This window comes from Patagioenas fasciata, chromosome 28 (genome assembly GCF_037038585.1).
Source record: "Patagioenas fasciata isolate bPatFas1 chromosome 28, bPatFas1.hap1, whole genome shotgun sequence".
In the NCBI taxonomy this organism is placed as follows: domain Eukaryota; kingdom Metazoa; phylum Chordata; class Aves; order Columbiformes; family Columbidae; genus Patagioenas; species Patagioenas fasciata.
In genome coordinates this window covers 5,261,844-5,278,740 of record NC_092547.1, presented here as the reverse complement: position 1 = coordinate 5,278,740, position 16,897 = coordinate 5,261,844, and the positions used below count along the sequence as shown (strand labels likewise).

Below are 16,897 nucleotides of genomic sequence, written 5' to 3'. Positions count from 1 at the left end.
AAGAATTGGTGATAATCCCAATGGCTGGAACAAATGTAAGTCTGATGCAAATCTCCTTTCCCCCCGCTTTTTGGTCGGAACATGTCAAGGCAAAGACTGTGTTTAATTTCTCCTTTCCTGCGCTATTTTGGGCATTGCTTTTGCACAAAAAAGACGCTACCAAGGCTTGGCCACAACCTCCAGCCTCCCCGGTTGGATTAATTCACAATGTTAGGGTTTATTTTTCCCTCTCGAAAACAAAATCAAAACGCACGCAAAGTTTGGGAAAACAAGTCGCTTTGGCTTTAATTTATCCAAAGCACATTTCGAACGAAGCCTGGGAACGTTCGCCTTGGACTCCTGTGCGAGAATATGAGGTTTAGTGGAGTTTCCTCACTAAGCAGGGACTCCAGTGGGAAAATCGGATGCTCGTCCAGACTTTCTCATACCACGGGCTCTAATTTCCCCGAGGGCTCAAAGAGCGAAAATTCCTCCCCAAAATGAATGGAAAAGGAAGTTTTCTGCCCAATTCTAGGTGGGGATTGGTTTTGGGTGCGTTTTAGGAGCTGTGACAGCGGCTGGGGCTGATTTTCCTTCAATAAACCTCCTACCTTGGCCCTTTCCCTTTGTATGGCTGGAGGTGGGAAAACCCTAAATGCGATTTTCCCCCAGAAAACGGGGCAGCGAGGGGGGATTTTTAAGACTTTAGGGCAACGATGAGGGGGGGAAATAGAGGAAAATAAGGTAAAAAGGGAAAATTGAAAAGAACGATACCCACGATTTGCGGTGAATTATTTCCATCTCTCCCTTAATTGAGATAAAGGATGTGTCCTTCTTTATTCTCATCCAACCTATATATATATAAAACATATATATTAATATATTTTTATAATGTTTTTTCCAGTACATGTAGATAATAAAAAGGGATTTTAAAATAATAATAATATTCCCCAACTGATTAATTTGATTTTCTTCGCGATTTCCCCGGCCTGGAGCAGCAGCGATGGACTCTGAGCCGCGTAGGTGTTTGCCCATAGACACATCAATATATTCAGGGCAACAGTTTGAGGGCAAATATCCCTCAATTTGCCTTAAATACCTACACAACAAATCAGCTTTTTAACAACGCGATGTATTGGGAACTTCAGTATCTCCGGCTGCAAACGCGCGTTCACCTGCAAAACTGTTCAGCCCCACATTTCTTATTTTAAAAGGGAGGGTGGTAATAAAGAAAACGGCTCATTTATAGGAAACTGCCTCAAAACCAGGCAGCTCAAGGTCGGAGATAAGGTGATGAGAAATCATTTGTTTTGCAAAGAACAGAACTGGATAAAAAGGGGATAGAGATATATAGAGATATATATTATTTTCCCCCTATGGAAATTTATCTGTTTTGCTCTTTCTTTCCAGCGGGAATTAAAATAAAGGAGATAAATACATTGAATTTCTCGCAGATTGTGTCTCCGAGACAGCAGAGAAAGCAAAGGGGAACCGGGCAAACCCATCCGTGTCTTCCCCTCGGAACCCGCTGGTAGACGGAGGGGGGACCGCTCCCTGCACAAATATCCACATAAAACCCTATTTTCGCGGTAATTTGCACCCTGAAGCCGCCGTGGGGCTGAGAGGGAGGAATTTAGAAGTCAATCTGATTTGATATTGGACGATTTTCCCCTCCTATATCCATAATTTAGACAATAAGCGCTGAAAAATGTGGTGCAGCGAGGGCGCGGTGGGAGCGATGCGGAGCCTTCCAGCCTTTTCCTATAGATGCGGAATATGAGACTTTAGAAAAGAGCTTAGGAAAAAAAGATACTATTAAAAATCAAAATTAAAAAATAGATACATAAAACCACGAAAGGGTCTCACATCTGCTCCTATTTCTAATTTCCCCTTCCTATTTTGATTTTGGGTACCACTCTGCTAAGCGGTTCCACATAAGTGTGATCATCCCTGGGTTGGTTCGGCTTCGTTAACCCACTGGCCACGGCGGGGAGAGCTGAGAAATGAGAAGAAATCACCTAAAAAGCGCATTTCTGAGATTAAACCCCCCATTTTCGAGCCGGGGGGTGGTTTGCACATCCACCTCCCTCCTCCCTTCCCAGCCACAGCCGCTTTCCTAGGAAAACACCGGTTTAAATGCGATTTGTCTCCTGTTACCTCTAGAATGAGACCTTTCCCCCTTGTTTTCTTCTCTTTCCCCCTTGTTTTCTTCTCTTTCCCCCTTGTTTTCTTCTCTTTTCCCCTTGTTTTCTTCTCTTTCCCCCTTGTTTTCTTCTCTTTCTCCCTTGTTCTCCTTTCGCCTTGTTTTCTTCTCTTTATCTCTTGTTTCCTCCCCTTTTCCCCCCGGTTTTCACTCCCTCCCCCAATTTTCGCCTTGCAAACCCCCATATTTCATTAAACCGCTGTTTCCCCACATTACGGAGCGGAAATGTCTTTCCGCAAACCTACCAGGGGGGGATTTGCTGTTATTTTTTGTTATATTTGATTATATTTCACTCTCCTACCTCAACACCCGAGCCCTGCCCGCGCATCCAGTTCCGCCTCTATTACCCTTATCATAAATCTTTACATTTTTAACATCTAATCCCCTTCCCACGCCGCGTAGATCGGACACACGCTACAAAATGTTAACTGCTTCATAAAAATTAAAGGCGGGAAAGAAAAAAAAAAAAGAAGGGGGAAAGAAGGTTGATTTTTGGTGATTTTGGTTTGTGGCGGACACCCGGGTTTCATTCAAGTCTTATTTCTTGCTCGGCTTCTTCCATCAGCGCCATGTGGTTCTGGGGATGGGGAGGGTTGTTTGTCCTGGGTCATTTCTGGATGGACTCACAGCACTTTGTGGAATTCAGAGCATTTCATTTCATTATTTCATCATTTCATTTAATTATTCAATTTCATTTCATTATTTCATTATTTCATTATTTCATTTCATTATTTCATTTCATTTTCCTACTTTATTTTTTAACATTACCTCCTTCTCTTTTACTTCATTTCCTTATTTTATTCCACCCCACTTCACTCTTTCCCGTTTCTTTTCCCGTTTAACGTTTTTCCCCCCTGCCCATCGCAGCCTTTTCACGGTTCCACCTTTAAACCCTCGGAAGGTGCCTCCGAGGCCGCAACAGCTCCAAATCCACCCCCGACGCTCGGGGGGACCCTCTTGGGCTCCTTCGCCTTGAACTTGGACTTCGGCGGCTCTTTAGGACGCGGACAATCCCCCCGGCCCGCTCGGAGCGGGCAGGTTGATTCACCGGGTGATCCCTCCCCCGCCTCCAACATTTGGGAAGGTTTGTGGGTTTTTTTGCCTTTTTCCAGCACCCCACAAAAAATTGGGGGGGCAAATGCTGCGCAGGCAGAGCTCTCCTCCCTTCCCATAGCTTAGGGCACTATATTCCTAAAAATATCCCTTTCCCCCCACCACTTTTTCCTCTATTTCTATTTTTTGGAGTGCGGGAGACATCTGAGCCTCCTCCCTGCCTTAATAACTCCCCCCCGGGGGGGACCCGAGGGCTACGACCCCCCCTGCCCTTCATCCCCATCCTTCCCAGCCAGCAACCTGCCATTTGTCCATGTTTTAATCCCCAATTCCTTAGCATCCCGACTTGGGTTTATTAATTAATTCCTATACTTTACAAACGCTCACAAAGCAGCCGGGACCACCCCCCCTCCATGTGGTCCCCCCCCCGCTTTGTCCCTACATGGTTGCTGAAATATTTAACGCCGAACAATTAAACATCAATAAACATCAATACCAACCCCCCAAAGCGCGCTGGGATTTGGCAGGAGAATTAAGGACTGGCGGGGGGGGAGGATTTGGGCCGATTTTTGCTGTTTTTTTAATTTTTTCGAGGGAGGGGGCAACACTTTGCGAAGGAAAAAATAGTCAACAAGTTCCACCCGCAACAAAACCCTAAAAGGTGGGGGGATGCTTTTTGGACCCCCCCTGGAAGCATCGTGGGGTGATTGTGTGTCGTTTCCCCCTGAAATACCGCAGGTGGGGCGTTATCCGTGTGCCCCCCCCCCCCGTATATAGCGCTTAGAGCATCTTTCCTCCACGCGGGGGGGAATCATTCAAGGGGAAGCATCTATGTCCCGTGCATGTGTCCCCCGTGGAGTTCGGGGTGTGCGTGGGGACACGGCGGGGGGGTGGGGGACACGCGTGTGCTCTTTGTGCCGACCGCGCACCGCCCCCCCGCCTCGAAACTGGGCGGGCGCCGCCTTTAATGAATGGGCAGGGTGGGAAGCAGCCAACCAATGAGCGCGGCGCTGCGGTCACGTGGGCCGCCGCGGGGGCGTGGCCGCGGCGGTTTTCTTAATGGAGCGGCCGCGGCGGCGGCGGCGGCGCATGCGCGCGGGGCGCCGATATGTTGGGGGGGTCGCGGGGCGGTGGGGCGCGGCGCGGAGCTTCCCCCGACGGCGGCGGCCGAGGAAGAGGCGGAGGCGGCGGCGGGAGCGGCGGGAGCAGCTCGGCATGACATGACGGCACCGCTCGGCCTCCCCCCGCGCTGGCCCGACGGCCTCGCCTGTCGCTGTGAGGACGCCCCGCGGGAGAAAAACCGCATGGAAGGCTTGGGGCATTGCCGGGAGATGATGCCCCACGCGGGACTCGCTGTACCCACGGCCCCGCCGCCGCCACCGCCGCCGCAGGGAGCCGCGTACGCTGAGCTGGCGGCTACCGAGCCACCCCGGCAGTGCCCGTCGGGGGCGGCTTCCAGCGCGGCGCTGGGCTACGGTTACCCCTTCGGTGGGGGTTACTACGGCTGCAGGTTGTCCCACTCCCACGGAGTCAATTTGCAGCAGAAACCCTGCGCTTACCACCCCGGGGAGAAGTACCCCGAGGCCGGCGGGCCCCTACCCGGCGAGGAGCTGTCTTCGAGGGCCAAAGAATTCGCTTTTTATCCTGGTTTTCCCAGCTCCTACCAGGCTGTCCCTGGCTATTTGGACGTGTCGGTGGTACCGGGGCTCGGTGGTCACCCGGAACCGAGACACGACGCTTTGCTTCCCATGGAAGGTTACCAACACTGGGCTCTTTCTAATGGCTGGGATGGGCAAGTGTACTGCTCCAAAGAGCAATCGCAATCTGCACACCTCTGGAAATCACCTTTCCCAGGTAGGCTGCTCCGGGAACCGACGTGCTCTCCTGCTTCCCCAACCGCCAGCTCCCACCGGAGGTGGGGATGTGCGTGTGTGCGGATGAGTGTGCATATATATATATATATACATATACAGATAGGTACGTGTGTGCCTGGATATGTAATTAAAGGGAAAGAAATGGCTCTGGAATGCCTCCTGTGCAAGGCAATGTGTATGAACATGTATGGGAAAGAAGGTGAAGCAATCGCTTCTGAATCAAAATACACGCCGTGAGCTTGCTTGGAAAGTAACTTTGCAGTTTAATTCTTCCCTTTCTTCTCCCCTCCCTCTTGTTGCCTCACCTAAAGAGCGTCTCTCTGCGCCTTTCTCTTGATTTGCCCCTCTGCTTACCGCTTATCTAAGTGCAGGAAGCTTAAAAAGGCAACAACGGCACCAAAATATCAAAAGCCCTTCTCTAGTGGTTCCGTCGGATGGGAAGCGTCGGCGGCTGGGACAGTAAATCATATCACAATCACACACAATCATAGGAATAGGTGTCAAGTGACAAATGAATGTGTTTGGAGGGGAAGGAGAGAGGCAGAAGAGGAGCGGGGGGGCTTCTCCGCCAGGTCAGGCCGACCCTGCCCGAGTGACAGGGAAGGCAAAACCCCTCCCCGGAGCATCTTTTAGTCCCTCGTTCCCTTCCCCTCCTGCCCCCCACCCCGGGCCCCGACGGCCGCGGGGGGAGGAAGGTGATGGTCGGTGCTGCCTCCCGGGACCCCTCCCCAGCCCCAGCGCTGGGGAAAGACGCAGGAACAGGGGGAAAACAACCACAATAAATGAGGCGGGGGGAAGCCCTATAGCATCTTGGATGGTGAGAAGGGACGAATAGCGTTGGTCTTTTGGGGGGACAACGGGGGGACACACATCGGTTTCTTTATTTTCCTTCTTCGGGACAAAGAGGGACAGAGGAATGGGCTTTCAGGGCAGTATTTTGGGGAGGGGGGGCGGAATTTACCTATGTATTGTTGGCTGCATGATGGATGGGTTTTTTTGGGGGGGGGGGCGTCCTTCCATTCAAGCTTTATTCCGCTTTCTCTCCCCATCGCCTGGTGAACCCTCCTGAGAAAGATTCCTGCCCCCCCCTCAAATGGCATTTGCACCACCCTCAGCACCCCAATTCCCCTCCCAATGAGCCGATCGCCCCCCAAAGCTCCCCCGGGGGCTCCCCAATTAACTCCTGTCAGCCATAATTAAGGCTGCGCTACCGCCGAGCAGAACTCGCCTCCATCTTCCTGCTCCAGCCAGCTGGGTCGCACCTTTGTCGCGCAGGTCCCCCCCCAATCCTGGCAGGGGGCTCAGAATGGACTGGGGATGCTCGAAAGCTTGGGGGGAGCTTTATTTCCCCCCCCCAGGACCCACAGAGCAAGGAAGATGCTCCCACATCCCTGCTGAACCCCTTCCCCGTATCCCCAGAGCATTTCCCCCCTCAACCCCCCGGCAAAAGCCACCGCAGAAGGGGGGTTGGGGTTATTTTGGCTGGATTTACCCCCCTCTGAGGCTTCCAAGCCGGCGGGAGGTATCGGGGTGCGGGGATGCACTTGTCCGTGCACCGGGCTCGCTGTTCGGGGTGCGCATCTGCGGGGACCCCGACCCGGTGTGCGGATGGGTGGAAAAATTACGAAATACAAGGAAAAATAAATGAGGGGGGGGAGAAAAGGGAAGAAGGAAATTGGGGAGGAACTCCAGATATTGCCCAAAATCTCCCCCTTTGGAAGGTCCCTTTGATTACCCGCCCGCGTTAGTCTGCGGGTTGACTTCATGCTCCTTGTTCCTCAGCGTGGACAGTGTCGCCAAGAAAAACAGCCTTTCACCACGTGAATTATGAATATTATGTCATTATTACTATTATTATAGTATCATTCCCCTCGCTGGGTGCATTTTCTGCTTGTCTTGTCCTTTTTCCCTTCTCTTTCTCTCCTTTTCTCCCTTTCCCTTCGCTCTCATTCCTCCACTCTTTATCCTTTTCCCCCCTCTCTTTCTCTCCCCGATATGCACAAATCCCCACCCCACGCTTCAAAACGCAGTAACCCCCCTTTTCCCCTCTTCCTTATGTTTTTTTGTTGCTTCCACCCCCCTTTTATGTTCTTTTTTAATCCAGACGTGGTCCCCTTACAACCCGAAGTCAGTAGCTACCGGAGGGGCCGAAAAAAAAGGGTCCCTTACACCAAAATCCAGCTGAAGGAGTTGGAAAAGGAGTACGCGGCCAGCAAATTCATCACCAAAGAGAAGAGGAGGAGGATTTCGGCCACCACCAACCTGTCCGAGCGACAAGTGACCATCTGGTTCCAGAACCGGAGGGTGAAGGAGAAGAAGGTGGTGAGCAAATCCAAAACAGCGCATCTCCACGCCACCTGACAGCGGTGGGGACGAGAAGAGGCAAGAAAAGGAAGCAAGAAGCGTAAAATATATATATATATATTTATCTGGTAGTTTGTATGATAAACGTCATCGGGATTCTGCTGGTTCCAAGTCATTATTTAAAATGATATTAATAATAATAATAATAATCGACATTCACAAATGCACACGCGCATCCTCCCTAAAAAACCCGCACCGAGCGCATCTTTGATTTGTCCCCGCTCTGACTGTGAAAAGCCCGTTTCGCTCTGAGAAATCCACCGATAAGGTTCAACTGTGTATATTTTTAAAAAGAAAATAATAATAATAATAATAATTAATAAGCTAAGAGTGTAGTTACGTTAAAGGAGAGATGAACTCTGAATGTCGCCCTGTAACGCTGTATAGTCCGACCCCCCCCCCGGCTCCCTCGCCAGTTGTTCACATCTCAGGCCATTTCACCCATCAATGTATGGAGAACCTATGGCAAAGTGCATCAGCTGCACTAGGGCCCGAAAAATGAGAATTGAGGCTGCTGTTATGGGAAGAAAAACCATCGCTCGGTGTCACTTCAATAGCCCGACCGCTGATTTTTGGGTCCCAGATGGAAGTGAGTTGCTGGACGAGACCATTTTGGGTACGTTCTCATGAGGGTTCCTATATCTCTGCCATAAAACTGGAATGTCTGTTCTCCGCCGACAAGATGGAAAATGCACAATGTTGTCTTTGGGGTTTGTTTCTTTCCCTCTCTAAGCCGGCTGATTATCGACAGTGTTCTTTGGATATGTAAAAGCGCTTTTTTTTTTTAATGTCTTGTATATGTATATAATATTGTGGTGTCCAGATGATAATGTACCGACTGCGGATGACATTTCTTACGAATAAATCTCTTTTGTTGTTGTCGTTTGGCCTTGAGGAGAGGCTCTTTGTGCCCCTCTTTGTGTCCTCCCGCATCCCTCTGCCCACCGCCGCAAATACGGGGGAAAACCGGCACATTTGGGCGGAAAACGCTTAATAAAGGGCTCTGTGGAAGATGCGGGGGGCAGGTGAATGTCCCCAAGGAGGGTTGTTTGTAGGGGGAGTAAAAAGCGGAGAAAATAAATGAATCCAACTGGATTTTTGTAGTGTTTAACATCTTCTTGTCCTTATTTTCCTCCCCCCGCAATCACGGCGGGTGAAACCGCGATGACTTTCCCGCGACGCTTCTAATCTCTTCAAATCTCCCTCCCGAAAGGACGCGCTTCGCTAAACCTGTTTGACTCCAGATCCAAATCTCCCCGCTCCGCACCCCGCGGAACTTCCGCGGCCCCGAGCCGAGCGGGGAGAAATACGGCAGAGGAAATTGTTTCCATCGGCGGATTACAATCTCCCTTAATATCTGCTGGATTTAATCACCTCGTTAAACGATGGAAAGGGGAGGGGAAGGGGGGAGAAAAGGCTTTTAAAGGGATGTAACCTAAAACAATGTTATTGCGGGCTAGATTTGCATTGAGTGCGCGCATATATTTAAGTGAGGGGGCAGATGGGGCGTGCACAAGCTATGGAAAGCTATAGGAAAAAAGAGCATATTGGTGTCCACAGAATGTGCGCGTATACACACTGGGTGTCCAAGCCGATGTGCATAAGTGCGTATATATGTTATATATACACTTATATAATGGCATGTGAATAGAAGTGTGTATGTCCGGGTTTTTTAATGATCTGGGCGTCGGTGTATATATATAATATATAATATATAATGTTATATATATTTATATATTATATATATAATACATATTACATGTATGTCTTCAGGGCTTGACGGTGAATGTATTAAATCTGGGTATCAAGGCGATCTGTGTATCTCTGTATATAGGTCTAACGCATATAATATAGCGCATATAACAATCTAGCTATACTATACATATAAATTTATATATATATACACGCAAGTGCAACCCTCTGGATTATTGTATGGAGTGGCAGGTGGATAATATGTGTGTTATATGTATGAATTTATATATATACGCAGTGTAACCCTCTATATCATCCTTCCCCGTATCTCTGGAAAGGTGGGACACGGCTTTGAATATTAATACAAATTAAGTAATAATAATTAAATTGATCACAATAACGGGGTGAACCGGGGGTTGGATCTTCCCCTCCCAGCTCCTCATCCCTTCGAGGGGGTGAAATAAAAGGGGGTCCCTATCTCCCCCCCTCCTCAACCCCTCATTTCTCCGGGTGTAGGGAGAAACCCGGGGTTGATCTGATAGTGTTTCCCGCATTTATTGTGGAGAACTCCAGCGGTTTGGAAGAGCGGGCAGAGATTTAATTCTTATTATTTTATTGTGTTTTAAAGATGCTCAGCTAGGAAATATCTCAAAACCCCGATTAACCCACTATAGCGGGATTAAACAGCTGATGAAACCTGCCCTAACGCTCCAAAGCTACGAGAATATGTGTTTTGGGTGTAAAAAGCAAAGCGATGTGTGCAGACACTGCAGCGCCTGAGAGCAGCTCCAGACAAGCCCGAAGCCGACACCCGCCAGCCAGCGCTGCTCGCCGGGCTCTTCTTCCTCATTGGACCTGAGTTCACCAGGTCTGGGTGAGGAAGGAAAGGATGTAAAGAAAGGGAAGGATGTAAAGAAAGGGAAGGATGTAAAGAAAGGTAAGAATGTAAAGAAAGAACGGAAAGAATAGAAAGAACGGGAAGAAAGGGAAAGGGAAGAAAGAAAGGAAGGAGGAAAGAAGGGAGGAAGGAAGGGAGGAAGGAGGGAAGGGAGGAAGGAAGGGAGGAAGGAGGGGAGGAAGGGAGGGAGGAGGGGAGGAAGGAAAGAAGGAGGGGAGGAAGGAAGGGAGGGAGGGAGGGAGGAAGGAAGGGAGGGAGGAATGGAGGAAGGAAGGGAGGAAGGGAGGGAGGAAGGGAGGAAGGGAGGGAGGAAGGGAGGGAGGAAGGGAGGGAGGGAGGGAGGGAGGAAGGGAGGGAGGGAGGGAGGGAGGGAGGGAGGGAGGGAGGAAGGAAGGAAGGAAGGAAGGAAGGAAGGAAGGAAGGAAGGAAGGAGAAAGAGTTGATTAAACCGAGGTTATTAAGCGAAGGTTATTGGAGACAATGAGGAGATATGGATATTTTTCTTTATGGATGTGGATAATTGAGCCCAATTTATTCCGGAGTTTCCAGTTCTGGAGGTTTCGGTCAATTGCTGTTTAATTTTCTTGGTGGGTTTGTGTGCCGGTCGCTCTTTCAAATCGTGACAGAGGAATTAAAAGAGGGGCCGGGGGAAGAAAACAAACTCAAGATCGCAGAAGAAACAAGACATTCATTCATTCATTGCCCCTCAGGCCGCCAAGGGGGTTTTGATGCAGATATTGGCGAGACCAGAAAACCGGGCGCTCTTCAGCCATTTCCCACGGTAGTTTAAAGTATCTTGATGTTTTTGTGTGTGCCGCTCGACCCCTCGGGGCTGGACCCCAGTCCGGGGATGCGGGGATACAGGCGGGATGTGGGAGGCGGTGGAGACCCCCGTGAAGGGGGACCCTGTCCCCGATGTGCTCAGAACGGCGCGGTTCAGCCCCCTAAGCTGCGGTTGAGTCTCCCAAAGCCGTCGGGGTTGGGGTCGGGTCAGGATTGGAGCCTCAGAGGCAGAGGGAACCGGGGAGCTCTGCATGGAGCTTGGTCCTCACTTTTATCCTGGTGTTCCGGGTGAAAAAAAGAGCGTTTTTTCGAATGAAAATAAGACGCCTGCTTAATTTTTGAGGTAAATCCTCCTGCCGATCGCCGACACGGTTGATTTGGGTCGGTTTAATATTTTTTTTTTCCCAGAAATACGACAAAATATCATCTCCATCTCATCCCTTCATCCTTTTCCAAGAGCTTCGCAAGGAGGAAAATAAATTAAGATCACAAATCGCGCACACAACAGCTCGTGATTTCCCCACCGAAACTCCGCGGGCGCGGAAGCCGAGCTCCCCATGGAACACAAACCCAATGTATTTCTACTTCTCCTCACTTATTTCTTGCCCTTCCGCGCTAGGAAATGACCTTGGGCATCACTTTCTTCTCTTTCCATGGCTTCTTTATTCACGACCCCCCGTGCCCGGCGCTCGTTGCGTCTTCGGGCAGCGGCCGTGACGTCACGGCCGGGTTACCCTTGACCGTGACTGGGCGCTGTTTGACCTTGACATGAGGGGACGGTGGGGGGACCCTCACCCTTGATCTTCCCCTCACCCGCCGGCCCCAAGCGGTCCCGCTCCTGTTTACAGATAAACAAGGTGTTATTTGAAGTCTAGACAGGCGGGCTAATGGCCAACAATAAAGCCCTGAAAAGGAAGTTTGCCCAAGTTTAGCCTTTTCTTTCCTTTGTAGCGAGGACTTGGAATAACTCCCCAACCGCAGCTTTATGGTAAAATCCCGGACAAGGGATTCCCTCCCTTTTTTTTCCCCCCTGTCATTTTCTTTGTTTCTATTGTCCTTTTTTTTTTCCCTGCGTATGTGGTGGTGTTTTTTTTTCCTAATGCTCTATTATTATTATTTTTAATAAGAATAAATCCTAATCCGGAGGGAGAATTTCACTCTCGCAACCCTGTGCTCAGCGCAGAGGTGAGTATAACTGATTCGCTTTCTAATTGTTATGGGATCGCCTGGTCTTAAATAAAAGAGATTTAGCAGCAAAAGAGAAGAGATTTAGCAGCAAAAGAGACGAGATTTCTAAAGGCTTTGCCAAGCAATGATTTCCTAACCCTGACAGCCAACGCGGGTGTGTGCGTACACACAGCCCATAGGCTCCTCCAGCGCTGCTCAGAACCCGCCTTGCCAACGCGGTCGAGCACATTTTGGGGGGGAAATCCTTGTGTTTCTGGGTGTTTTAGGATTTTATCCAGCAAAATGTCGCGTCTCCTATCGCCTCAGATCGGGGGAAGATGCAGCCGGGCAGGAGCTCCAACCCACAGGTTGGACCAACCGTGGGGTTAATAAACCCCTCTTCCTCCCCACCGCTTTCTCTTCCCTTCACAAGGAACACTAAATAAGTCAGATCAGGCTTTTCTGCGGGCTCTCCGATTGCGATTTGCTCAAGCCTGGTGGATTCTGGATCGCTAAGTGGTTTGTTGTTGCAGTTGTTGGGGGTTTTCAGCCCTCCAAGGGAATTCCAGTGCAAAACGCCACTTCTCGCCCAAAACAAAGCAACTTCCCAAGTTGGGATTAAACCTTTGCCTTACAAACGATGCAGGCATCAGTTTACATTAACCTAATAGGAGGAGAAGATCCTCTGCTGGCAAAGCTGGGGAAAAATATGATGATATTGCAGGCATTTAACTATTCCCTGCACCGAGGCGGGACCTGCCTTCCTCAAAACTGAAAGCTGCCCCAGATGATTTGTATCTCGGATGAGCTGAAGTGTCGTGGACATTTTTATTCGCATCCATTTACCACTTTTCCGTGTTATTTATTTTTTTCCCACATCCTAGGCATTCCATTTTGCTACCCTCTTATATATATAATAGATATAAGGCGTCTTGTACACTTATCTGTCTAGAAGGTGTCTATAGAAATGTATTTTCCACATCAGAAAAAGTCGCCGGGGCAGGTTTCAATGATATATAGCCGCCCCGAAATAACAGTTCTGTGGGTTTCCCTAAGCCTGTCTATACTTTATTCCCCGTGTCATGTATCTATATATTTATTCTACATACTTCCTTTTGGACCCTGGCAGCGAGCTCCTTGTTCGAGTCACCGCAGCTCCCTCCGGCTCCCAACCAATTTGGGCTGAAATTCGGCTGAGCAGCAAAGCCGAGCCTTGACGGGAGTTGTTTTTCCAACCTGCAGACGCACAAGGAGACCTTTTAATTTGCTTTTCCCCCCTCTTTTTCCGCACAGAAAGACGCGATAGATACGTTGCCGGCTATTTTTGCCCTATGAGGGTTAAATTTCGTGATGTTTTCCGATAGAAAAATGAAAGTGGGGTGTTAAGTCTTTCCCATCCAAAACGTGAACGCGTTGCTGTGGCCGTTAGGCTGGGCTCATTTTAATTGATTTCTTTTTAATTTTTATATGTTCTGTCTTGAAGAGACGAGGCTGGAGGGTGAGGGGGAAAGAGCGTGTGGAGTGGGAGCCGGGGGGAGATGAAATGCGGGAGGAGAGGAAGGGGAAATGCGATTTCTGACGAGGTTGCGATGGTGCAAAAAGAGGACGGGAGGAGCACAGGGCTAAACCCCCCAAATAGGAGGAAAAAAGAGGCCAAATCACAGCAAAGTCAACCCAAACCGTGGGGTTTTCTCCCCGTGCAATGGGTGATGCTCACCCGAGACAGTCATTAGCATAAGATGCCGATCGTATTTACTACACTAGACAGTGACCTTGAACTGAGACGTTGCGATTTGCTTTTCCAGCGCCTTTTTCTCTCTCCGTTTTTTGGATTTCCCGGCTCCCACGGACAAGCAGTTTCGCCCCGTTTCCTCCCACCGGCGTTCCCCAAAAGCTGCCTCTGTAACCTGTGGAGGTGGGAAAAACCTAAACCCTCCCCAAGATTCCAAAAAAAAGGTCTTTTAACCTGAAAACAGGGATTCCTGCAACGGGGAAAAGGCTCGGGGATTTTTTTGCTGGGCTGGGCAAATCATGGGCGAGAAGCAAAAATAAAAGAGGGGGTGCTCAAAGCAATAGGAGGTAGAAATGGGGGTGTATTTTGGCAAAAGCGGCGCTCGGGGTGGGCTGTGAATGGAGCAGCGGCGGTGCCAGCGCCTTAAGCGGGAGGGCTCGGCTCAGCCTTTCGTTTTTAAGCTCGGCTCAGCTTGCGCTGAGCATTAAGAAAAAGCCCAAGCGTTCAAGCTGAACTGCGAAATGTATTTTTAATGGGGAAGAAACTCCCGGGGAAGCTCAGCAGCTTTGCTGAAGGGTCCTTAGAGGTTGTTTTTCCACCCCCCTCTCCTCTCTTCGGACCTGCTGTCTGTTTGCAGCCTGATTCAAGGCCACCGAGAGCAGGGAATCACCCTCCGCGCTGCGCATCGCTTAATGTATTTCTGAGCACGGCCGTAGCATTTCCCGGCTCTAAAAGAAATAAAAGAGGGGGGGAAAAAAGGGCAAATAAGGCAAACGGGGGTGCTTTTCTCCCTCTCCCTTGCTGTGATGCCCACGCTGATATTACAGCTTGTGCTTCACTTGCTCCGCAGCTCAGCCCTTGCAGCCGCCTCCCCAAGGATTTCCTTGGAAATAAAGGTGAAATTTTACTCTTCTTTGTGTTTTTTTCACCCGGCAAAGAACAAATTGAATAAAGAGAAAAATAATAATAATAATAATAGGCGGAGAATTCTCTGAAGGGAAAAATGTCCGGTGGAGAACAAAGCCGTGCAGCACCCGGGTGCGTCTCGTAAAGGGGATTTAGTGGAGGGAAGAGCAAGGTAGGGAAGGGTTTTCTTTAAAAAAGCAGCAAACAAAGCCAATTCAGATGGCAACCCCCGGGATCACGTGCTCATTTTGATATAAACTATTCCTCCCCACGCTTGCCCAGCGGTGCGAGCGCTTCTTGTGCAGCGAGAAGACACTGGGAGAAGCTGCAGCTTTCCCATTCCTACCTGCAGGGAGGAAAATTCCTTGGCAACGTTTAAAACAAGAAAATAGCGCTAAACTTTCATTCTAGCAACATATTTCTAGTAGCCGTATTTCTTCCTTCGCGGGCAAAGCGTGTAGGAAGGTATGAACGTATATCTGCAAGGTATGTATGTAGATGTGCCAGGGAGGAAGAGGGGGGGGAAATATGGCAAAATAGGGTTTCCACCTTGAGGAGCTGTCCGTGGGAGGCGAAAAAAGCACCTAAACAAGTTGTTTTCTTGGCACTTGGTTTTTCTTGCGGGGTTGGGAAGGGGTTTCGCTCAAACCCAAGTGTTTCGCCAGCTGTGGAAAGGCAATGATTGAGAAATAGATAAAATATGGGTGAGGGGGGTTGGTGCTGGATGGAAGGGGGTGGTGAGGGGAGTGCGGCTGCTCCCGCCCCCGCGGAGCGGCCTCCGCCCCCGCGCAGCGGTTTTACCTCTACAGGGGTATTTACGGTACTTTTCGCAGAGTCAACCTGGCAAGGGGAGAGCTGGGGAGTCGCTCAAGGCAGCGAGGAATGCAAAGCCATGCAAAAAACCCAGCAAACGGGGGGGGCATTTGGGTTTATTAAAAAAATAGTAATTAAAAAAAGCCTGGGCGGGGGGAGAGGAGCAGGAAAAAATAAGAAAACAGGAAAAAAATACTCCAAAAACCCCACCATAAACCACCCTCGAATATCTTTGCGTATTCCATACAATGCACCTTCTCCTGTATTTTTTCTGCGCCCACCGTATTTATTTTGAGCTGGAAGAAGCAAATATTGATCTATTTATTTCATCCTTCGCAGCAGCTCTTTTCAGTATGAGCAGAAGCGATGGGTGGGAGGGAAGAAGAGCTCTGTGCTGCTTCGAGGGTGGAATATATTGGATATATCGCTATAAGGTGGCGAGGAACCAGCTCCGTGTGTGTGTTTGCACCTCTGTTTCCAAGGGTGCGGACCAAATACATGGGGGGAAGGCTCTAATTTTGATTCTTTCCCAGAAAGCAAGCAAAAAGAAATGAGATTTGAGCACATATTCTATACGTATGTGCGCCTTGGCGCATATGGAATATATGCCGAGTAAATTAAGGCTATATATAGTCGTGTTCTTCTGGCTGCTTTATTCGACACAGATCATTAATAAAAGCAATTGAGGATTGGTAAAAAATCTTCCATCCCTTCTTGAGAGAGTGGGAAGAGGCTGCATTTCCCAAGTCCACGACAAAGCCACCGGGTCCGGGAGGAGGGGGCCAAAAATGATCATAATCGTAATAGAAAAGAGTAGAAAAGGTCGCAAATCGCCCCCAACTCTCCCAACCCACCGCGCGTAAATATGAGCCTGTTGCGGGCACCATCATTCGTCTCCTTAAAAAGCCCGTAAACTTTATATGACACAATATCTAATAGTAATTTATTGGGGAGATATTGTAAATTTGAACTGTTTTAGTTAATAAAGTAGCTAATTAATGAGAAGCAGCCCCGCTTTTGCAGAGGGCGGAGGGCCCCGAAGTGTTGCCGGGGGAGGGGCGCGCAGCGGTTTTGGGGCAAAACCCTCGCCTATCGATTCTTTTATACTAAATATGACATTTTAGGGCGTTTCGCGATTCTCAAACCAGCGATGGGAGCAGTTGCCTTTTTTTTTCTTTTTAATAAAACGCTTTATGGGATTTTTTTTAATGATGGGGGGTTAAAAGTGGGGGGGGGGGGGAAGAAAAGGCGTAAAAAGGCGGAACTTGCTGTTGTGTTTTGTCTCGGCTGCCAAGGGATGGGAGGGCCCCCCCCTCCCTCCCAGCGTAATTTGGGGCTCACGTGACCCCCCCGGACCAATGAGGCCGAGCCGTCGGTTTAACTATGTTTAATGTCAGATAGCAATAAAGTAGAAGCTTTCGGTCAGGCCCGCG

The 16,897-nt window shown here is 49.4% G+C and overlaps 1 protein-coding gene across 1 annotated transcript; it reads left to right on the top strand.

The window, feature by feature from the left end:
* Positions 1-4,455: 4,455 nt before the first annotated feature.
* Positions 4,456-7,470, top strand: HOXC13 (homeobox C13). The gene is made up of 2 exons (XM_065859022.1): positions 4,456-5,089; positions 7,214-7,470. The coding sequence occupies exons 1-2, from the start codon at positions 4,456-4,458 to the stop codon at positions 7,468-7,470; spliced, it is 891 nt and encodes a 296-aa protein (XP_065715094.1).
* The last annotated feature ends 9,427 nt before the right edge of the window (positions 7,471-16,897 follow it).